Source organism: Mauremys reevesii, linkage group 21, assembly GCF_016161935.1.
Source record: "Mauremys reevesii isolate NIE-2019 linkage group 21, ASM1616193v1, whole genome shotgun sequence".
Taxonomy (NCBI): domain Eukaryota; kingdom Metazoa; phylum Chordata; order Testudines; family Geoemydidae; genus Mauremys; species Mauremys reevesii.
In genome coordinates, this window is record NC_052643.1 from 13,024,022 (window position 1) to 13,047,678 (window position 23,657).

General features: G+C 48.0%; 1 protein-coding gene across 2 annotated transcripts in view; it reads left to right on the forward strand.

Annotated features, from left to right (window-relative positions):
• Nucleotides 1-894: 894 nt before the first annotated feature.
• The window catches only part of PUSL1 (pseudouridine synthase like 1), a 63,640-nt gene continuing 40,877 nt past the window's right edge, over nucleotides 895-23,657 (forward strand). The window contains exons 1-3 of one of the 2 annotated variants that reach the window (XM_039509237.1): nucleotides 895-1,252; nucleotides 5,383-5,440; nucleotides 19,224-19,411. In XM_039509237.1, the coding sequence (XP_039365171.1) occupies nucleotides 1,023-1,252; nucleotides 5,383-5,440; nucleotides 19,224-19,411 (476 nt within the window). In that variant the 5' untranslated portion in view covers nucleotides 895-1,022. The other variant, XM_039509238.1, reaches the window with a different exon arrangement.

Below are 23,657 nucleotides of genomic sequence, written 5' to 3' on the forward strand. Positions count from 1 at the left end.
GTGACCAGATGCCCTAATATTAGGGTATTTGTAATTTTTATAAGTGCCTTAGGCATCACGGCTCCAGGCTGGATTCTCGAAGGCATGTAGATGCCCAGCTCATCTCAGTACTTTTGAGGAGCTGTGTCTTAAATTCCTTTTGAAAGTGGGACTTAGGTTCTAGGTGACTTGCCTACCTTTAAATGCAGCAAAGAGTCCTGTGGCACCTTATAGACTAACAGACGTATGTCGGATGCATGTAGTGGAAATTTCCAGAGGCAGGTATATATATGCAAGCAAGAATCAGGCTGGAGATAACGAGGTTAGTTCAACCAGGGAGGATGAGGCCCTCTTCTAGCAGTTGAGGTGTGAACACCAAGGGAGGAGAAACTGCTTTTGTAGTTGGCTAGCCATTCAGTCTTTGTTTAATCCTGAGATTAAACCTACTTTTGAACATTCTGCCCAGAATTTCTTTTTCACTGTTTATGCTGTTTGTTTATTGCGTTTTTCACGTTATTCTGAGGTGGTGGGGCCATGTTGATACAGACTAGTCAGTTTCCCCTTGGGTTACATCAGTGTCTAGTCAATTCCATTTTCCAGTCCCCCCTGCATCTGCCTGGGGTGCAAATTTGCGGGGAAACATTTTGATTTAAAACCAAAAACCACAACTGTTTCGCCAACCACGTAAAATAAGGACTTTCAGCAATGAGAGGGAGCATTTTTAAATGCACAAAAGCTACAGGATGGAGCAGACGAGACTCTTTAAAGGATAAATCGCGCCAGACCTTTAAAAAAAATTGATTTGGGGGAGGGGGGGAATCGCAAAGCCATTACACGTTTCATACCAAAGGCAAAACTTTACCCCACTCCCTAAAGCTGCTGGCAACTAAGTCTCAGCTCCTCCTCTTGCTTTGTGGGTGGCGAGGGCTTGCCAAAAGTTGCAAAGCAGCAGCGACACCAACCTCGTTAGGCCCCTGCAAGCTGCCTATCTCCTGAACGCGTGTGCACCGCCGTGGCTCCCCGCGCCGCTGCCTGCAAAACGCATGAATGAAAATCCGCCCGGGCAGGGGCGCGTGGCTTGCAGCGACAGCCAGGGGCGAGCTGCCCCGCGTCCCGAGAGCGGGGGCCAGACGGGAACCCCCGGAGAGCGGAGCCCCGTCAGTGCCGGGTGTCCCCGGGCGGAGGAGGCAGCCGGGCGCGCTGCCCTGCAAGGGGCCTGCTTAAAGGCTGGTGGCCGAAAGTGCAACCTGATCCCCCGGCAGCTCCACGCTGGGTCGGGCACGGGTCCTGGGTGGAGAGGGGGTTTGCAATTTTTCTTGCAGGGTTTTTATTTCCAAGCAGAGACCAGGGCGGGGTAGGTCCGTGTTGCTAAAACCCAGAGGGGGAAAGATGTAACAGCAGCTTTGGTGGCTGCTACGCCAGCCTGAGCTGAAAGCAGAGCTTTGAACTCAGAGCCTGTGCAAACAGAGATGCAGTCTCCCAAAACTCGGTACTTGGTTTTCTTTCAGTACTTTGGGACTAAATATAGGTAGGTGCCGTTGGGGGTGGTTATCCTCCCGTACTGTGGGGTTGGTAAAACAAGCCAGTGGCCTATACATTCACAGGGTGGGGTGTAGGGTGAGCAGATGTCCTAATATTAGGGGATTTGTTTTATATACGCAACTATAACCCCTGCCCCTGGGAGGGGGAAAGTGACCCAATGTTTCACACTTCCTGTCTGGTCACCCTAAAGGGGTGGGAGGCAAAGAAACTGCCCACCAGTCTTGAAGGTAAATAATTCATTGTATAGGGAAGGGGAGGAGAGCAGGAATACATCAAATGGGGATTAGAAATTGGAACTAGGACAGATCGTTTGGGGTGGGGGAGATTTTGTCCTGGTTCTCTCCTCCCTCAGAGACCTACCTGCAGTGAATGGGGGACGGGAGGATGACACATTTCCCTCGGAGGATAGAAAACAGAGCCAGATTCTGATCTCAAATGGGTGTAAATGCAAAGTAATTCCATTTGACTCGATGGAGGTATTTCAGGCTGAGGCCCTGATCCAGCGAGCGGTCCCATGGGGGCTGATCCCTGCACCCCAAAGAACAGTTTGTAGATTACATCTGAAGAAGTGGGGGGTTTTACCCATGAAAGCTTATGCCCAAATAAATCTGTTAGCCTTTAAGGTGCCAGCGGGCTCCTTGTTGTTTTTGTGGGTACAGGCTAACATGGCTGCCCCTCTGAAGTTTGTAGATTGGGACTTATAGCACAGTAACTTGGCTTCAGAGTTTTTGCGAGTGTAGCTTTGTTGGGTAGGCGTGTGAAAATTAGAGCTGTGCCAGCAGTTATGGCTAATTTTTGTTTGGAGAACTGGTATATGCTAGAAACAAACTTTGTTGCCAGTATTAGCTACAGGCAGATCCTTTCTACTGTAGATGAGGCCTCAATGTCTATAACTTTCAGCCTGTCATTTCATTAGAATCATAGAATATTGGGGTTGGAAGGGACCTCAGGAGGCCATCTAGTCCAACCCCCTGCTCAAAGCAGGACCAATCCCCAGATTTTTACCCCAGTTCCCCCAAATGGCCCCCTTAAGGATTGAACTCGCAACCCTGGGTTTAGTAGGCCAATGCTCAAACCACTGAGCTATCCTTCCCTGCCTCCTCTGCCTAATGTGAGAATCAAAATCACTCACGTGCAGGTCAGAGACTGTTAGAATAACCCCGAGGTTTTGTCCCCTGTTTACGACAATGAGTAGAGTTGTTTATTGCAGTGCCCGGTTTTCGCAGTGCTGCACAAGGTCCCTGCCTCAAGAAGTTTCTGATCTGAAGCTCCAGTCCTGCAAATGCACGTTTGCGCGTATGATGTTCCATTCAGTTGCACTGCTCACTCGCAGTAGCGTCAGCGGGGTTGGGACTTTATCCTGAAAGCCTTTACCTTGTGCAAATCGTCCCTAGGACTTCAGTGGGGTTGTCATTATCGTTAATTTTGACTGCTGTGCAATCGCTCCAGCTATATGCTGGGGGCCTTCCAGACACTTAGAAAGGGTGGCCTGTGCCCTGTGACTCTGGCTCATGAAGATCAGAGCAGGAGAACGGTTTCAGTGGTAGCCGTGTTTGTCTGTATCAGCAAAAAGAACGAGGAGTCCTTGTGGCACCTTAGAGACTAATGAACCCACAAAAGCTTATGCCCAAATAAATTTGTTAGTCTCTAAGGTGCCACAAGGACGCCTCGTTCTTTTAAGAGCAGGAGAAGGATCTCAAGGAACTTTTGAGGGCAATTTAGGAGAGACATGAGCAGTAGGAGGGAAAAGTTGCTGAGAATGGGGTTATGTAGAGGCTTAAAGGTGAGGACAGGTAGCTTGAACATGATATGGAAGGCTAGAGGGAAAATCGGGGGTGAAATTCAGAGAGGGGAGTGATGTGATCAGAACATTGTGGGAGGTGACTTTTGGCAGTATTTTGTGTGGATGGGATGGGGGAGCAAGGGGGGAAAGCAGGAAGACCAAAGAGGAGGAAATCTCAGTAGCTAAGGGGAGATCCTTGGTATGGCAGTTCCTATGTAGGTGGGATGAAGGAGGCCGGAGGCCTGGCTAGAGAACAAGGAGGAAAGGGTGGATTGTGATTTCTGCAGTCACAAACCTTTTTGCAAAGTAAAATAAATAAATTAAAGCTTTTAAAAATGCGAAGTGCTGTATGTGACCGTTTCCCTTCGTGCTTGAATGATGCAGAGAGAACCAAGGCAGATAAACATGTCTTTAGATGCAGTAAAGGGGCCATTTAATTTTTGCGGGGAGAGTTTGAACGTTGGATATGCCACGTAATCCGTTTTGACAGCTGAGATTGCATTATTTTGCTTTTCTTTTTTTCCCCTTGAGCGAGTCTCTTTAACTCTCGGCAAGACATTCTGTTAGGCAGACAATGAAAGCAGAATAGAGAAGGAATAACTGAAATAAGATATGCAAATGTCATCTGTTGTCGAAACCATAGTCATAGATTCGTGTCTGCATCTGCTGCTTAAATATTGTTCTTTGCCTATAATCAGATTAGGCCATTATTATTAATGGGACAATTACTATCGCTAGAAGCCGCAAACTCCATGCTATGTGAATTGTTAAGAAGTCTTTGTAAAACTTTGATTCCTATTTTTGTGGCCTCAATACCGTACAACACTTAACTGCTCTTGAAGTCAAAGGGACATAAGCATGTGCTTAAAGTTATGCATGTGCTTAATTGCTTTGCTAAATGAGAGCCTGACTAAATTAGCAGCATACAGTGGTGGGAAAATATATATATAATTTTACTTCAAAGTACAGTATTGGTGCCTGGTCCAAAGCCCATGGCAATCTATCTACATTACTTGTCGGGGCCTCGTAACTGTAGTATAAATGTCATGGAACACTTGACAGTATTGAATGCATTTGTCCTCTCAACATCTCTGTGAGGTAGGGAAATATTTTTATACCCAGTTTACAGAGGGAAAAAGTGAGGCACAGAGAGACCAAGGGTCAACATTTTTTAGGGTATTTAGGTGCCTAAAGATGCAGGTAGGTACCTAACGGGATTTTCAAAAGTGTCTTTAGGCATCTAAATACGTTAAAAAATCTCTCCCTCAGGGTATGTCTGCAGCCCGCGGCAGCCAGCCCCCGAGCCTGGGTCGACAGACTCAGGCTTACGCTACTACACTAAGAATGGCCAGGGGAGGCAGTGCTGTGGCTCAGGCTGGAGCTCAGGTTATGAAGCCCCCCTGCATCCCATCCGTTAGGCTTCAGAGCCCGAGCTCCAGCTGCAGCGTCTACACAACAGTTTGTAGCACGGATAGTGCAAGCCCAAGTCTGTCGACCCTGGCTCGGTGCCATGGGCTGGGTAGGCATACCCTTAACGACGCCCAAGGGCAGACAGGAAGTCTGTGGCAGAGGACGGACTTGATCCCAAGTCCTAGCCCAGTGCTTTAACCATTGAACCATCCTTCCTCTTGTAATGGGTTTTGGGTCAGGCCCATGCAGCGGAGGGGTGAGCCATGCCAGTGAATGCTGTCAGCTCCTCGAATTCCCCCGAATCTTGAAATGGTTAATAACAAGGAGAGCCTCATCCTCCCCGATCCGAACAAGCAAACCCCATTCTTTGCAGGGGGAGAGCACCCTTTATTCCTGGCTTCCCCCCTGCAGCCTGCCAGCTGGCTCGTACTGCTTTCTGCTCGCACGCACAGAAGTGGAAGGTAGCATTTAATCCTTTAGTTGTATATAAAGAATTCCTTGGATCTCAATCACAATCAGTCACTTGACAAAAAAGCTGACAATCCTTATTTTGCTGTAGCCCAGGTACCCAGCCTACGCGTGATGTTACAGCCTATGTTCGGCCATTGGTTGAAGATTGGAATTCACTGACAATCGCTAATAACTGTTGTCTTTCTTTTGCTCTGCAGTGGTGTCATGGAGACGTTGACTGATCAGCCTGTGCTCGGTGTCCAGAATTACTTGGAGGTAGGTTCTTGGAGTGGCACTGACACAAACTGAAAAGCTAAGGTTGCATTGTGGAACCACAGATGATATGAGGGGAAACGCTTGTCCTTGTGCTGACCACTTATAATAATAATAATACCTAGCTCCTCGTACAGCACTTTTCGTCTGTAGATCTCAAAGCTCTTTACAAAAGAGTTCAATATTATTATCCCCATTTTAAAGATGGGAAAACTGAAGCACAGGGGCTGAAGTGACTCGCAGCAGGTTACCCAGCAGTTCAGTGGCATTGTTGTTAAGGATTTGATCCAGGACAAGTTTTTCATGCCTTTTCTTTGTTTTTTGAGAGGAATGTTGGGGCCACTCCTTCAAGCTGCTCTGCGTGGGCAGACACTTGTCTAAATGCAGAGTTGTGCTGGTTTACCTTGAGATTTGATTTTAAACCGGTTTGATTAAACTGGTGTCCATGTAGCGCCGGATTAGCTAAACCAGTTTAACTAAATGGGTGAAAGTTTATGTGTAGACAAAATCTGTCTTACTATAGGACCTTGTGGCAGTCATCCAGCTTTTTCTGTGCCCAGTTTTCCCCACCTATAAAAGAGGTATTAAAATACTTTCCTCCCAGGGGCATGAGAGTTTTACTGGAACGATGTTTGTAAAACCTCCTCAGATCCTTGTATGGATGCGAAGCATTATTATTTCCAAAGCCTGCAAATGCATTTGTTAAACTGGCGCCACATTCCAAAGCCATGTATTTAATAGCTGTTGGCTATTAACAAAAACTCAGTTATTCCTCTGGTATATTAAAATTAATGATTTGTGCTTAATTTTAATGTAAACACTCATAAGAATGGTGTACTTAGCCTGCTGTCCCAGAGACGCAATCATGAACGACTGGTTTAATCTTAATGTCTGTTCCTCATGGTCCTTATTGTCTCAAAGGGGGCAGCACTTTCACTCAGCCATTACTTTTCCGTAATCTCTGTTGGGAACTGTACCGAGGGAACATCTGGTTCCTAGATGACTTGACTAATGTGCAGGAATTTTGCCTGATGTAGAGGAATTTTGCTAATCATGCTTATGTTGTTTAAGTGCATTCCTCTCCACAGGGTCCTATGACTGTCCTAGCTAAGCAAAGCCATCAGAAATGTTTAATTAGCGCTAGATTCTTACCCTCCGTCCTCTCACTAATTGACAGGTAGTAACAATCTCTCAGTTTCTACACAATCAAAACCAAATAGATTCAAATGATAGAGACTTGATATTGAGTTGGAGTCTTCCTGGTAGAGCAATTAAAAGCGATCCTGTGTGTCTGCCTGTGTACTTACATAGCTCCCCTCACTGAACCTCGCAAATGTTAATTCATTTAGCCCCACAAAACACCTGTGCCGAAGTGTTGTTTTCCTCATTTTACAGATGGGAAGCTCAGGCCAAGAGAAATTAAGGAACAAATCCTCAAAGGTATTTAAGTACCTAACCTTCATGGATTTCAATGGGAGTTAGATTCCTAAACGCCTGATAATCTGGGTTTATGAGACCTGCCCATGGTCACAGAGGGAGTCTGTTGCAGAGCATAGGATTGAATTTAGGGTCCCTGAGTCTCAATACAGGGCCTCAACCACAAGACCTTCTTCTTCTCTGCCTGGTCAAACTTAAACCAAAAGCTGGGCTTGTAAGAAGAACTTTCCATGAAACTTAAGACCAGTAGAAATGGTTCAGAAAATTCCAGTGGAAACAGTTTTTGATTTTTAAGCTAAACATTCCCCAGCAGAACTGCAATCCGAACATTACAGCATTGTGTTAGTGTGTGACACCCAAAGGTGAAACTGACTAGTAACTGTAAACAAAAGTGAGACAAGGAGGGAGAGGCAATATCTCTTTCTGGTCCAACTTCTGTGGGTGAAAGAGAGACACTTACATACAGTTCTTTGCTCTCTAAATGCAAAAGCTTCTCTCTCTCGCATCAACAGATGTTAGTCAGATAAAAGATTTACCTCACGCACCTGGTCTCTCTAATATCCTGGGATCAACACAGCTACAGCAACGCTGCATGTAAACAAGAGTGAAATTGGCTAGTTCATTTTCATTGTCAAGATGACAAGAAATGCAAAAATTGAAGAAGGAAATTTTGCCATTAAAAGTTCTCTCCGGTTTTAATGCTCTCAGATATAACTATTAACACACATAAAGAAACCTTGTGGGGTTTTTAACCTGAAAATATCCCTTTTAATACACTGGATATGGGTTTGATCCTACAAACACTTTGAATAGCACCTAAGTTGTTCCATTAACTTCCAGGAGACCTCCCACGGTGGTCAGGACTTCTCTCTGTATCAATTGTTAACAGGACTGGGCTCTAACTGTGCAGTATCAGTGAAAAAAGACTTGTTCCTATGTCAGCTAGTAGAAAGTGGGTCACTAGTACAGGTTACAGAATGACTGCTCTGCACATCTAGGCATTTTTGTAAAGTAATGCTAAGTTAATTACAATTCTGGATTGAGCGGCACAGCTCTGAACACTGCCGGTGATTCCCCTGTCCCCACGAGTGGCTTTAATTAAAAGGAGACTCTGCTGTCTTAATTTACTTCTTGCAGTCGGGGTAAGTTATAAGCTAAAGTGAAACACATGCCTGTTTGTGTAAGAGATGAGATTTGAGCTGTCACAGAGGTTACAATCCAGGCATCTTGTGCTGCAGCTGACCGCGCTTGCTATCCAGAATGAGACTCTCACATGACTGTTTCTAGTCACTTCAGAAGCAACAGAAATGATGTATGGTTCTCATAAGCTTTACTTCTGGAAAGATGATCCTCTGGCATGTTTCTGGGCTGGGTTTAGACTTGCCAGAAGCAGAGATTAAACCATATGTTGCATTCTAGCCAATCTAGGTTCTGTATGATGGCTTCCCTCACTGTAGTATCTCAGTGTAGTATTCGTAGAGCAGCATGTTTTCTTATCACCACCTATGGGTTTTAAGGACAGTGTGCCTGTCTCTGGGATAGTCTTAGCTCTTGCTCTGCTTTTCCTCTTTGGAGGAGTGTGTATGTTTGGGAGAGGTGTGCAGGATGGAGCTGTGTGCAGTTCAATAGATGGTGTGAACCCTTAGCACTGAATCAGTGCCCCAACATGGGCGTCAGGTGGCGATACACTTTTGGAGGTGCTGTCCTTTTAAGATGAGATGGTAAATGTGTATGGGCCCCGAAAAGGATGACTTGTGGCCATTAAAGATCACTCTTCACATTTTGCATGGGTAGAATTGTAGATCGTGATGTCCTGGTTAAATTTGAGCTAGGTTAAGAAATGCCTACCTAAAAAATAATTACCCTTGCAGCTTCAGCTAACAAGCAGTATTCTTTGCTTTCTGGCTAAACTGTTGCATTGTCTTTCTATGTGCTCTTAAACAGCTGCCATTTTTCAGAGCTGTCAGAGGTACCTGCATGTCAGTGATGGGTCAGATTACTCCTGGGGGAATTATGCGCCATTACGCACGTGCAGAATTTATGTTCCCCGCAGATTTCTTTGCATCCCCAAAGAAAAATGACTTTCTGATAGGGAAGCCACAAGAGCGGTCATGCGACCCTCTCCAGCAGTATGCTTTAGGTGCCCACGGCAGCTGGCAGAGAGGTAAATCATTGGAGGGCAAGGGGCAGGACTGGGGAAGACCTGGCTGATGGCTCCTACCCTGCACCGGGCTCAGCTGCTAGTCCCGGCTGGGCTGGGGAGAACGGGACTTCCTCTTCCCTTGAATGGCATACAGAGCTGGGTCAGACCCACCCCCAGATTTCTCCCCCAGCTGAAGGAAGCTCTGCAAACTCCCCCAGTTCCCAGCTTTCTGCACCCATCGCTCCCCAGCTGCAGGGGGAGGGATCTCTGTACAGGGAGCTTCTCCCCCACCACTGTGCATCCAGACCCCCTCATACCCAGACCCTACCGCTGAGCCTCACACCTGCCACACCCAGAACCCCCCTGAGGAGCCCCACTCCCCCTGCACTTGGACCACCCCAATGAGCCACCTGGATCCCCACCCAACCAAGCCCCAACCAGCTACATCTGGATCGCCACCCCACCAAGCCCCAACCAGCTACATCTGGATCGCCAGCATCTGGACCTCCCCACACCCAGGCCTTCTGGCTGGTTTCCCCAGAGAGTCATAGATTTGTAGGATTGAGCCAGATCTGGGAACTTGACTGCGCGATGCCTGGTGGGATTCCATCACTGGTGTTCACTCTGACTGACTGGTGCCATGGTCCTTAGAAGACTATGCGTCTGTGTATTTGCCGTGCTTGTTTTTGATGGTCTGTGTTGGCACTCGCTGCTGTGGTAGCTTTCTGATGGTGGGAGTTAGCGCTGTCCGATGGCTGGGGCATTGCTTTGGGAATTGGAAGACTCGGGTTTTATGCTCGGCTTTGCCACCCACCTGCTGCATGACTTTAAGCAAGTCACCTAATCTTAGTGCCTTGGGATGATAATTCTCGCATCCTTTGGCCGAGAACTCTGAGATCTATGGTGGGAAAGTGCTGCCTACGGGGCTAAGAAATGTAACTCTAATTGGAGATCTCTGCAACATTTATTCGTATTGCTCATTGATTTATAAAGCACCCACCCGTCTCCAGAGACTGTATCTGGAATGCTGCGTAAATGTTACACAGAGCTGGAAAGACAGAGAGTCCAAAAGGCCGTGTATCCCGTTTATCCTGTCCTCTGCATAGCATAGCACTGCTTTCCCTCCCTGTCCCATGCTTGGGGCTTTGGATGAGCTCAGCAGTTGTTTTGCAACATTTGAGTGAGCAGCTTTTTGTTTTAACAAGCAAATGGGTAGAATGGGCAATTTAAAAAAAAAAAAGAGGGGGGGGTTTAGATCAACGTATTTGGTATTGTCATTTCATGGCATCGGCATTTTGATCTCCTCAGCTGCACGCTGGCCAATTCATGGATATGCTCGTTCCTTTCATGTGGTTGGATTGATGTCGGGCACTGCTGAGTCGGGTTGCATTTATGAGAACCACATGGGATGTCTTAAAGGAACATTAATGGAAAACTTTTGGAGTCTGTAGGAATTTGTCCCCTTTGCTCCACCTTCTTGCAACCTTGAACTCCGAAGGACGTGATGTTCTTCGAGCGATTGCACATGTCCGTTCCACTGTAGGTGTTGGTGCGTTCCAGTGCATGGTTATCGGCGAGTTTCTACCCCTTAGCAGCACCGATCAGGGCGGCCCGAGTGCCCTTTATGCCTGTACCACGTGCACAAGACAGAAAAGGGCTGAGCCACCCCAGGTCTCCTTCAGTTCCTTCTGCACGTGACGGTTGTTGGAGCTCCCTGTCCTTGCTTCTGCAAGTCTTTTCTCAATACCTGTATCTAGTACCTGGGTATTGTTAGTGTCCTTTAGTAGCTAGCTAGTTTGTTAGGGAAAAAACTTGTTTTGTGTGGCTCTGGCACCCAGCTTGAGGACTGGTACCGGAGATGTGCCGGGCCCTCCATTCTTGTGGCAAGGCTTAGCCTGGTAGTGACCCTCACCCCAGCCGCCTGAAGCGCTTGAAAGGCAGAGCAACCAGGTTAAAATATTTGCTGATGGAATCAGCACTTCGGCCTCCATCCGAGCCGTTTGCCTCGCTCTGGGTACCGAGCACCTTGGCGTCAGCAGTGCACCTTCGGTGCTACTGGGAGGAAGAGGCAGATCAGCATCACTGGTACCAATAAAGAGGCGTCATCAAAAGACTCGAGGAGGATGAGCCCTTCCAGAGACTCGGGAGGGCATTCAGAGAGGAGGCAGTCCCCAGAGCCCACCTCTAAGCAAGGGAGTTTGTTGTCTCCAGAACCCAGGGTGGGCCTGTTGAGACTGGCTCCTGAAGCACCTTCGTCAGCATCTCCTCGCACTGCAGAGCGTCTACCCGGCACTGTCTCCTCCTGAGTTATTGGAGGCTGTGAGAGAGTTGTTGAACCTCCTAGAGCCACTGTCACCAGCACTTCAAGAGACTTGCCTGGCACCGTTGCTCAAGACACCTCCTCCAGCACCTTCATCTCTGCTCTGAGCAGCTCCATTGGATGCGGCTGTTCGGGTACCAGTGAGGCCGGTACTGTCTAGGGCAGGGATGGGCAACCTTTGACATGCGGCCCGAATGGGAAAGCCGCTGGCGGGCCGGAACGGTTTGTTTACCTGCAGCATCTGCAGGTTCGGCCGATTGCAGCTCCCACTGGCTGTAGTTCGCTGTTCCAGGACAATGGGAGCTGCAATCGGCCAAACCTGCGGACGCTGTAGGTAAACAAACCACCCCGGCCCGCCAGCGGCTTTCTCTGATGGGCTGCATGCCAAAGGTTGCTGATCCCTGGTCTAGCGGAAAGCCACACATCATATCCTTGGCTGCCCTTTCTTCGGAGTTTGAGCCTCCTTCTCTGGCACTGATGTGTACAGCACTTCATACTCCTTGGACTCTGAAGTGGGTTCCTGTGGACTCCAACCTCACCAGTCCCATCAGGAGGGATATGCCACCTGTCCGCCCTGGATTCCACCCCAGCGGCAGCAGGAAGCTTACAGGAGGGACCTTTGGGCTAGGCATAGCTGGGTCCAGGGTTGTACCTGTGGCCCTTTTGGAACCTTGGGGTCTCCCCCCACCCCAAGTCAAGAGCATCTCCACAGCCATCTCGGCCGGCTCCATCTGCTGGGCATCAGGAGAATTATCACGACAAGCACCCTAGTGTTGGTACCAAGCAGAGTTGGGTTCCCTTTCATGAGCAGCTGCAAGAGGAGAAGGAACTGGGCCAGCCCCTGGTTCCGTTAGCATCCTCGTCCTTATCTCCAGAGGAGGCAGTTGTGGCGGAGCCTGTTTCTTCACCTCGGGGTCATTCTGAGACCACTCTGGAGCTGTTGCGGAGGATGGCTAGAGCTCTTGGTAGCCACCTGGAGGAAGTCTGGGAAAAATCTCACAAGCTGGTGGACATTCTAACATCTGCGGCTCCAGCTAGAATAGCCCCATTTATTGGGAGAGCTAGTTAGAGCCTACAGTGTGCACGTATGTGGTCTAGGTTGCCAAACTGAGCCTTAGACTCCTTCAGGGCTGGATGCTGGTGAAGTGCTCTCCTAGAGAGCATCGCATAGACATGTTAGTGTAAACATGTTTACACTGCCCTCTCCTGGATGGAATCAGAACTGCTCAACTGTGTGCCATAGATCCTATACTGCTAACCAAGATTCTCCTTTAGCTCAAGTAGCTGGGGACTGGTCCTTTGGAGCAGGAGGTTTTGATTCTATCCCCGCTGTCACCATGAAGTTCACAAGTGGTCATGGCACGCACCATAGTGACAATCCTGTAGCCACAGATTTGTTTGTGTTCAGAGACCACCTGCATGAAACAGAGAGATGTATCAGTTTTGCAGACTAAGCATACAGAGATGGATGATGATTTAATATGTTTGGCTTTTTTCCCCCAGTAGATTAACTTTCTTTCTTGGTGAATATTTATTTAGCCTGCAGCCCTTAAAAACTCGTATCATTTCCAGGGACGGGAGCAAACCTAGAACCCAGATCTAAGCATCCGCCCGCCCCCAACTTCTCTAGAGTTTGGATCTAGATCTGAACACTCTGGCTTGGCCACGCCTCTTGTTATTTCTTTATTAACATTGACAAGATATATAGGACCAGATCCTGCAGCCCTTACACATGGGTAACCCCACAGTAAGTGCAATTTAGAGGGACAAACCTTCAGCATCGAGGCTTTTAACCCCCTTACTCAAATGAGTAGCTGTTACTCATGCAAGTGAGCACCTGGACTTCAGTGGGATTACTTGCATAAGGAAGCACTGTTAGGATTTGCAGAATCAAGCCCGTTTAGTGCTACAGCTAGTAAACTGCACCCAGTTTGATCTTCTCTAAAATGCAATAAACACAAATCCAATTTATACACCCCCAAACCCTGAGCTGTTGTATGTTGCTTCTTCATTGTATTTTTTCTCCCTGAATGTATGTGCAGTGTGGAGCTCGCTGTTTGGTTTGAATCGTCTCCCGAGTGTGCTGTTTCCCATCGTGCTGATGAACGCTGCCCAGAACAAATCTTCCTGCACAAAGCTCTGCTTTGGCCAGCAGCTTTGTGCTCCATCCAGATACTGTTTCCCGTGCAAGGGGGAGTGGGGAACAGAGCCGCCCAGGACCGCGTGAGGCTGTTTCAGAACAAACTCCAAAGAAAAGAAGGTAGACACAGGAATGAGTCATCTGTTGTCCCTGTTCGAGTTGGATTGCTCCTCCAGCGATGTGGGCGACTGGCTTTTAGACCCTTTCTTCCAGGCCTAGTGAATGTCTCTACTGTACTCTCCTTGCTGCCACAAGAACTTGCATCCATCACCCTAAGTACCGGGCCAGATCCTCAGCTGGTGTGAATCGGTGTAGCACTAAGTCGATGAGGCTGTGCTGATAGATACCAGAAGAGGATCAGGCCCACTAATTTTAAAACGTACCCTCATGCCTCAGTAGGCAGCTGTGAGCCAGCGCAGCACATGGGGTCTCTGCACATCTGGTGCCTTATTGATGGAATTCTCTTCCACATGCAGTTTGCCCTAGTGCTTCTGTTTTCACCTTTAAAACCCATTTGAAAGCGTACGTTTCCCTTCTCTCTAATACGGCACAGTCAGAGAGGAAGCATTGTCCAGTGGTTAGAGCGCACAGCGTGGTTCAAGGAGCTCAGATTTTCTCAGGGTGCTGCCATTCATTCTCCGTCTGGCTCGGGGCAGGTCACTTCACCGTCAGTGTGTCCCCCAGGGGGTGAATGCTATTCTCTGATCTCACATGGATGTCATTACAGGCGAGTCTCATCTTACTCTGGGGTTACCTTCTGCTGTCAGCGCGTAAAGCAAAAATTGCTTGTCGTCAAAATTACATTGAGTGTAATGGTGGGCGGTATCACCCGCACTCCGGGTACAGAATTTAAATGGTGGTTTTTCTCTTTTTTGTTTTGTTTTTTGCTGACCGCGCAAAGCTGAACTCACACATGTTAAATGCACGTAAGATGAGACTCGTCTGTAGTTTGCAAAGCGCTGAGGGGCCTTGAGGAGAAGTGTGAAGTGTTTTTGCAGGGCTTACCCCAGTGTAACTGAGGGGAAACGTCACCGGAATCAGGAGAGTTGCACCGTTGTCGCCGATAGAATTTGACCTTGCAGCCAGAGTTTCTGCTGTCTCTGTGGGTTCAATACGTAAAGCATCGCAGTTAGGCAGGCATCGTGGCTGGGTGACTCCTGATGTCAGGGATAGAGCTGAGAGACCTCATGTAACAAGCTTACCAGGGAGTCTTTCTAACTGCTTCCCCAGCTCAGTGACCTTGGGCAAGTCACTTAATCCTTCTGCCTCAGTTTCCTCATTTGGATCTCTGAGATAATACCCAGGGGAGGTATTTGGGAGGCTTAATCAATATCAGTAATGCCGGGGTGAGTTGCTCTGATGAAAAGCACTGTGCAGGTCTAAAGTGTTTTTATTTTGTCATCGGGCTTTTCCCTGAAATTACTGAAGAGTAAATAATGCATCTTTTTATAATTCAGTATGGGTGATATTAGCAGATTAGCATTGTGGGAATCAGGGGGAAACAAACCACCAGCTGCATAGAGGCTCAAAGGACATCTGGATGGTCCAATTATGGGACACTGAGAAGTGAAGGGGTCATTTGTGAGTTGCTCGCAACTGGGGTCAGCAGTTCAGCAATGCCCCGCATTGGAGAGATTAATTAGGACATGCTTTCACTGAGCTATTAAAAAGGAATCTGGTGCAGGAGTCGCTTGTAATATCTATTAAAGACCACGTGGCCACTGGGCTGGAGGGAAAATAGCTTTTAATAGCTCCGGTTTTGTTGTTGGTTATTCCTTGAATGTTCAGCACATAGATCCTTCAGTTTCCTCTCCAGAGGGTTCTGCATGGGAAGGACGCCTGCTGGATGGAGGCAGCTGTGAAAATAGCTTTTCTTTGTCCCCATCGTCCAGTTGTGTGTGTGTCTGTGGGTTCATTGTTCCCCATGTGCCAGTCAGTTAATCAGCCCTGCTTGGATCCTACGGTCCACTCTTCTTTTCCAGTCTATTCTCCAAAAAGAGAGACTTTCTCCCAGGCAGGGGGTGAGATCCAAGCCACAGCGCATGGCTCTCGCTGCAGTGCCTTCCAATGCTGTTCAGATGCAGGCTTGAAAGGGGCTAGAGAAGGGATGGGGCGGGTGTGGGGATCCCGCTGAGTCCTGAGCCCAAGCCGACACAAATCCATACCAAGCCGAGCAGCGTGTCTCGCAGGCGCTAGCCCCGTTCCCCAAGTGTGGATCTGCTGCGCTTCTCCTGTGCCTGACGAAATCTGCTAAACCCAAACCCGCCTTCCTGCAAGTTTGCTGTCTAAATGCAACCTCAGCTTTACCATAAGTCGCTGAGCCACATGGCAAGGTCTGCTAAAGAAAACTGTTTAATTTCTGTCTGCTCCTCTCTGCTAAAGGGTAATAAATAAAGATTTTCATTGTTAATTGTAACCACATGTGCGCTCCAAAGGAAAGGCCTAGGGAGAGGAAAAGGCTCGGGTGGGGTGTGTTCTGGTTCTCAGGCCTTCCCCCTGCAGTTCAGTTACATTTTTCTGCTCCTCCCCATCCTTTATAATGGGAGTCCAGAATCCTCTCTGCTAAAATAGCAGGAGCCTGGAAGGCATTGCCGAGTGAGCAGTTAAAACTTTATTGACTCTCGGTACCAAATTGAAATCTAATAAAGATCACTGCTTGGTCTCCTCTGGGGGGGAGCCAGTGCTAGTCATTAATCTGGGTTTCTCCTTGATTTCTTTTTCAGCCCATCTCTCTGATCTCTCTCCCTCCCCCTCCGTCCCCCCCACTCTGGCTAACTGCCTTAGTCTCTCCCTAGGGGCCTGTGAACATGAGGCTGAAAGGTGTGTTTGCACAATGAGGTAGCGAACATGCTTTGAAAACTTGAGTGTAGACGGGACAAGTTGTGTTTTAAAATGTGTAAAGTCAGTCCTGGTGAACCCTAGACTCGTACCCACTCACGTGTTAAAATAAAACCTGCCCTGTCTTCACTAGGGTTTTTAAGAAAAGGTAATTCGTCCTCGCTCGGGCACGCAGACAAGCCTAATTAGCTGCATTAGAGTCTCTTAATTAGAGGACACACTCATTTATCTGGGGTTTTTCTTTACTTTCCCAGTAGGGGGGCTGGGATATCGCACCTGTTTGCCCCATAACAAAAGGCTGGGAAAAACAAAGGAGGAAGGGGGGGAGAACAGCTGTTGGGGTGGGGGGGAGTGGTGGGGAATGAGAACTGAAATCCCTTTCAAAAGGTGTTTAATTCACTGTGGAAGCTGTGCTGTGGTGCAGAACCTTGCAGCTATTAAAGTGCTTCCGCTACCCTTGGTTTAAAAATGGTGATTTTTAGTATTATTGGGTGTAATTTTTAACTGTCCTGTCCTGTGTGCCCCCCCCCCCCCAATCTCACTTTACAGCTGCGGTGCGATTCAAGGGCGGTATGGTGGCACTAGTAAAATACAGTCCCCTCTCTCTCTAAATAATATATTGCCCGTAGTCCTTTTCATTTTAGTCTTGCTGTGACTAACGTGCCAGTCGCGTTAGCAGGACATCGCATCAGTGCTAAGATGGCTCTCACTAGGAAAGGGAGGCAGTATTTTTAAACAGGAGCAGCCCCATTCTGTGTTATAGTAACAAACGTGACCAATGACTAGAAGGGTGTGACTTGAGTCCGTACGATTTATCCCGTCACTCATATCCCTGCGTGTATGTCCTTGCATCAGCTCCAGTGCTACACGTGCATATTAATGGGGAAGTGCCTTGATCCTTGGGCGTTAGCGTTTATTCCTGAGACTAAGGAAATGCATGAGCTAGGTGCAGTGTTACTGTTGGTTTGATCTGCTGGCCCCTCCTCTGATCTTAAGAATTGATGGAAGCCTATTGCTCCCTTTATGGGTGGGAGGAATCTTTGGCTTGAGATATTTTATTCAGCTGGGGTCTGCACTGAAAATGAAAGGGTGAACCTTGCAGCTGCTAAAGCAGGGATTCTCAAACTGGGGGTCGGGACCCCTCAGGGGGTCATGAGGTTATTACATGGGGAGTTGCGAGCTGTCAGCTTCCACCCCAAATCCCGCCTTGCCTCCAGCATTTATAATGGTGTTAAATTTATAAAAAAGCATTTTTAATTTATTAGGGGGGTCACACTCAGAAGCTTGCTATGTGAAAGGGGTCACCAGTACAAAAGTTTAAGAACCACTGTGCTAAAGTCTGGTAGCAAAACTGCAGGGGTGCTGGACCGGTCCCTTGGTGCTGCTGATGTGTCTCTTGAGTGAGTGGCTTCCATACTCTTTTAGGGGTATGTGCATAGTGTCAGGCTAAGATCAATAGCGTTGTAAGGAAGCCTAGGGCAACCCATGGTTTTCACCCTCTGGTCTGCAGACCCCTGATGGGCCACAGACTATGTCTAAGATTTCCGAAGGGGTCTGCACCTCCATTCGAAATGTTTTAGGGGTCCGCGAATGAGAACAGGCTGTAAATCCAGTTACTCACCAATCACAGGATAAGCTGCTGGGTTGCACTTAAACGCTGGGCGCGTTGACTAAATGTCATGTCTACGCTATGACTTAAAATGCAAACGGTTGTCTTGCCTCAGTTTGTAACGGTCACTGAGAAGAGGGATGGATTTGCCCACCTGACCTGCCACTCTGCTAAATGCCATCTCTGCTCAGCCAATCATACTCCATATGGCACTGTGGGAAGAGTGACCAGGGCCAGGGAAAATCCGAGACAGCCGTATCTTGGTGGAAAACTGGATTTAGAATCTGGCTCACCCTAAAAGGGAAATCACCTTAGTATCGTAGAATATTAGGGTTGGAAGAGACCTCAAGAGGTCATCTAGTCCAACCCCCTGCTCAAAGCAGGACCAATCTTTACAACAACCAGCCAACCTCCTCTTCTATCTTCTGTTCTGTCTAGGTTTTTATACCATCCTCATCACCACAGTGTCTGGGCACCTGCCAGTCGTGCATTAAGCATTGTGACTAACATCTGTTGTATGTGATTCCTTCTTCCCTGATGACAATTGTATGAAAAGCAATGGCCTGCATCTACAGTGGTGACTAGGGATTTTGAGTGTCTCCATCTTTGGGTGTCCAGCCTAAGGTGTCTTTGAAAGGGGCCTGATTCTCAGAGGGCAAACGCGCCATACTGTCTGAAAATCAGTGTCCCAAATCACCCCGTCGTGTTTGAAAATTGGGTATTGTTTTGTTGTTGGCCTCAAAGAAACGAAAGCACCCACTGGCCTGCTTTCTGCAAGGGGATGAGGCCTCTGAATTGGACTCCTGCTGATGTCCTTGGAAGCTGATGGACCCCAGCCCCTTGCAGAATGGATCCCTTGATGAGAACTGGGAAAACAGTATTAAATATTTGCCAGTGCCAGAGCTGGCTGTCACTGGCAAATATTTGTTCCTGCTCAAACGGTCAGAGGCCAGTACTTAGCATTGAGTCATGGTGAATGTGTAGAGGGCTTGGAGTGGGGAGTGCTCTTTCCCCCGGTGTATAACCGTATAAAAGAAGTTTCAGAGGAAGAAGCAGCTGAACAGATGCAGGAAGTTCCGTTTGCTGCACGTGCTCGCGTTAAATGTGTGCAATTGATGTTCTACCAGAGCAAAGGTCAGATCACTTCAGTAGGACCAGGCCTATAAATATGCCTCGCTTCTGCTCCCGTTGATTGCCGTGGTGCAGGAGAAGGCACGTGGGAGAGCCGAAGAACACGGCGTTGTGTCCTAATGCCTCCTTGCGAATCCCTTGCTCACTGTCCCTTCTGTTGGATTGCAGCGGGCGGCACAAAATCTCAGACCCATCACTGCCATCAAGTTCTACGTCTCCAGCCGAACGGACACCGGCGTCCATGCCCTCTGCAACTCCGCTCACCTCGACGTCCAGAGAGCCGTCGGGAAGCCGCCTTTCCCCGCAAGCGTTATTGTCTCCGCCCTCAATTACCACTTGAAACCCGAACCAATCCGGTGAGTTTGGTGGAGGGACAAAATCTTTCTCTGCAATTGCTGGCAAAGGTGCGATAAACTCCCCCGTGTTTACCCACAGAATGGGTCGGGCTGTCTTAAACATCTCTGCAAGCTCCCGCCCGGTCCACACACACAGACAGACAGACACACACAGTCTCCCCTGTCCCACCAGTACCGTTTGGCAGTCAGGCAGTCTCACCATATCATAATAATGGTACTTTGTGGAGAACCCTCTAAGGCTTGAAATGAAGGAGACCCTGAGGGGATCCGGCTGCTGTAGTTGCTGCATTCAGGTCATGGTCAACCAATGATGATGCTGTGATGCTTCACAGAAAGCTGCAGTTTGCTCATGTAGTCGAATTTAGCTCTTCATAAAAGCATTTCTTTGTCCATCTAACCAGCTTTCAATAAGATTGCTTCCAACAACGCAAAGACCGCAGAGCAAATAAAACAGGATTTGCAGTTGCTCAGAGGGAGCTAGCACCAACCAGACCCTCTCCACTCCAATGAGGTCAGCCTCATCCCTCCTCAACCCGATCTAGTCTGCCACTTGACCTGGTTAAGAGAAGTTAAGTCAAAAATCCCCAGTTTATTATTTTTGTAATAAACTAGGATGCTGTGCTCTGTGATGCAGCTACACAATCCTTCTGAGCTAATACCAAATTGGTAATAACTAGACAAAGGAGCATGTAACTGCAGTGATGAGCACGATATAAGGATCTACATAGACTAGAATGTCTGGCGTTTTCTCTCATATCCCCCCCACCGCAATTATTACGAGTTCTCATAAAATCATAAAATCAGCTTAGTTTGGACAAAACCCAGGTCGAAACACCTGCTCCCACAGACCTTGCTGCTGGGGAAAAATATGATAATTAAACCAAAAGCTTTTGTTGGGAAGTTGCATTTGTTATATAAGCAATTCATAAGCTATATTGTATATATATTTTCTGAGGTTTCTAAACGGTTGGGTGAATTTAATGGTCCTCTGTTTCCTTCCTAAACTGTTGTGTGCTGTTACTGTGAGCTGTTAATAGTGCTATATTCCTCCTCAGAGGTGGATGCATTTCAGTGATTATTGAGGTAAACATCACTCTTAGAGTTCCATCTGTCTTTTTTTTATTGTTTTGAATGCTTTGTGAAAAACAACCAAAAACCCCCTCCCAAATTGTGGCACTAACATGCTGTTTGCAAACCATCGCTTTGCTTGTATGCTCTAGCTCTATGCCATACCCACTATCTGTCTTGTCTATTTCGACTGTAAACTCTTTGGGGGCTGGGATGATCTCTTTGTTAGTACAGCACCTAGCACCCCATCTCGCCTGGTCCATAGGCGCTACCGTAAATAATAATCTACGTAAGTGCTTTACAATCCAAAATTGGCATTAAGGAAAGCAGGTGGTTGGGTCAGTGCCTGAGACCTGAATGATAGATCCTTGATGTAAGATGCCTATTCATGATGCTTACGAGGAAGGTGGCCTGCTCCATCACATGTCGCCACAACCCGCCTGCTGTCTGGTGGCGTGAAATTAAACAAAGGGTCGCTTACGGAGGCAAATACTCTCCTGCCAGAGCCAACGGGCTCAGGACAAAAAACAAATCCGCAACGCACCCTGTGAAAGGATTGTTGTTAAGCATAGCAACATTATTGTAAAGCGCCTCCCCCCCCCCTCCCCAGCGCCCCTGTTTGCTTTAAATCCTAATCTCCTCTTTGTATAGCAGGGCCCGACCCAAATGCCGACACAGCAAGGCCTGGGATTTGGGGGCTGACATCACTGTTGCATCTGATCTCGGCATTGCAGGATAGAGACTCCAGTTGTCCGGCATTGGGGGACAGCGCCAACCCTGGCTGTAAATTGTGCCGGCTCTGAGATATTTTTGCGTGGGTGGTCGTTTGTTGAAGGTTTTTTTTTTTAAAATACCACTTTGATTTCTTCTCTCCGTGTGCCCTGTCCTCTTTGGGAGAATCCCAGAATCAGGGTATGAAATACCACACAGGGTCATGGCCTTTGTGAGGGTGCTGTACCAGCCTTAGTGGCGATACGGTCACCCCTAAAGCACAGGGCACCTCCGGCCTAGCCCATTTCTGCAGCACCCCAAAGAGGCAGCCATTTTTATCACAGCGGGGGTGAACGGTGAGACAGATTAGGAAGCTTGGTTTAAAGGTCCTGATTTCCCCCACCCTCCCAAAAGCTCTCTCAGGCTTTAACTAGTGTGGTGGGTGCTCAGCACCTCTGAAAATTAGGCCCATTGTCAGAGGTGTTTAGGCGCCTAAAGATGCGGATAGACGTCTGGTGGGGTTTTGAGAAGCACCAAAGCCAGTTCAGTGTCCAACATCCATTGGTTTCAGTGGGAATTAAACGCCGAATATGCTTAGGCTCTTTGTGACGTGCTCGGGTCCATGCACTGAGTCAGGATCCAGCCAGAGTTAGGCCGAGCTGCTGATCCCCAGGCATGTTCCATGAGACCCCTCGGTGTGTGGCCAGGTGGAACAAGGTGGAGGGTTCGCTGAGTGGCCAGGACCTCAGAGTTCTCTCTCTGCTCTTGTTCTCTTCGGCCCAATCTCCAGAGCGTTATCCCTGGCAGCGTTTGACAGCGAGCAGGCGCCCAGGACAGACGTGGTGAAGCCCTGGATGACAAGGGTCAGCGTGGGAGACCTCCCCGCTGTGCCTCCTGGTTGGGAGCTGTCCTCCGCTCTCCTAAATTCAGCCATGGTGATCACGTGTGAATCCCCACTTGCTGCCATGGTGGCCAGGGTCCTACCCACGCACAGTGAAAGCTTTCCCAGGGTCTGCAGCTCTGAGGGCAACCCTCTTGGAATTCAGCTGCTCAGCACCTCTCAGGATCAATCCCTGCTCTGGCTTATTGCACCGTTTCCGGAGCCGGGTGACCAGGCTCCTTTGCATTTAAATACAGTGGGGCCTTTTGTCTGAAGGCTCTCGACTGAGTGAATAAATGGAGCAGCATCTGCAGCAGCTGTCTCGGAGCCAGCTGTGCACTCTTATGTCTGAACAAGTGCCATGGTATCTGTATGGGAACGATTAAGTACAGTCCTCGGAATTTGGGTTCCATGGACAGAGGAGTTGCGGAGGGAGACGGTGTTGTTGTTATTAAAGGGACAATCAACTTCCATTATTATTTTTAATTGACTAATTTCCTGAGGGATTATTGCTCCCTTACTGATGTTTAGAAGGGTCTTTAGGGCAGGCTGAGGAGCAATCTCATTGGACATACTCCTGCCCCCACCCCACCCCCTCGGCTGTGCATCTTCCTTTTGCCTCTTCAGTGTTCGCTTTGCTGCTGCTGTTCCTTGGAGATGCCCTCGCCTGGTGCCTGGGAAAGGGAGTTCACCCACCAAGGTGCATGCGAATAATGTCTCGGTGCTGGGGCTTGGGACAGGGAGCCCAACTGGCCCCCGGGAAGGGATGAAGCTGGCTGTAAAATGCTGGCAAATGCAGAGTAAACAAACTGGCCAAAAGAGAGATTTTCTGATCTCATTTGTTTAGTGTAATCCAAAGTGTAAATATTTAGGTACAAGTTTTTCAGAGAGGATTGTGATCTTTGTTTCAAGTTGATGTCTCTTGAAGTGCAGAAAACTTAGTTTCTTCTTAGTTTGCAAAGTCCATTAAGTTCCCTCAAAGCAAATGCTACTGTGATGATGATTTAAAAAAATAAAAATAAAAATCAGTGCTACCATCTCACCATTCAGAGGCGACCCTACAATAACCAACCAGGTTGTGCAGCCCAGCACTGAGAGGCAACCCTACAATAATAAACCAGCGTTGACAAATGTAAGCCACCCCGTCTAGATATCCCTCTGAAAATACAGGAAAGACTCCTGGTGGTGGTTGTTTTGAGGTTTGGGGTTTTTGGTATCTGACACACAGCAAAGCAAAAATGAACTTGAGTTCATTGACGGTTACGGTGCAAAGTAAAAAGGAGCAATAAGATCAAGTTTGACTCCACCCGCCTGGCCCCTGTATAGGTCTCAGCTGTACTGCAAACAGCAAATGCATCATTGTAATTTCACTTGTTTAAGCCCTCAGCCAGATGGATTGGTAATGGCTGTGGTTACCATGTGGCCTTTGAATGCATAGTCAGAGGCCAGCGCATGAAGCCGGTATTTCACAAGCCAGCTGAAGTTATGTGTTTAACATCTGTGGGGAACTGTCCCTCGATAGCTTTCACCTTGTACAACACATATAGAAAATGGCCTATGCATCTGTATTGAGAGCTAGGAGAGGGT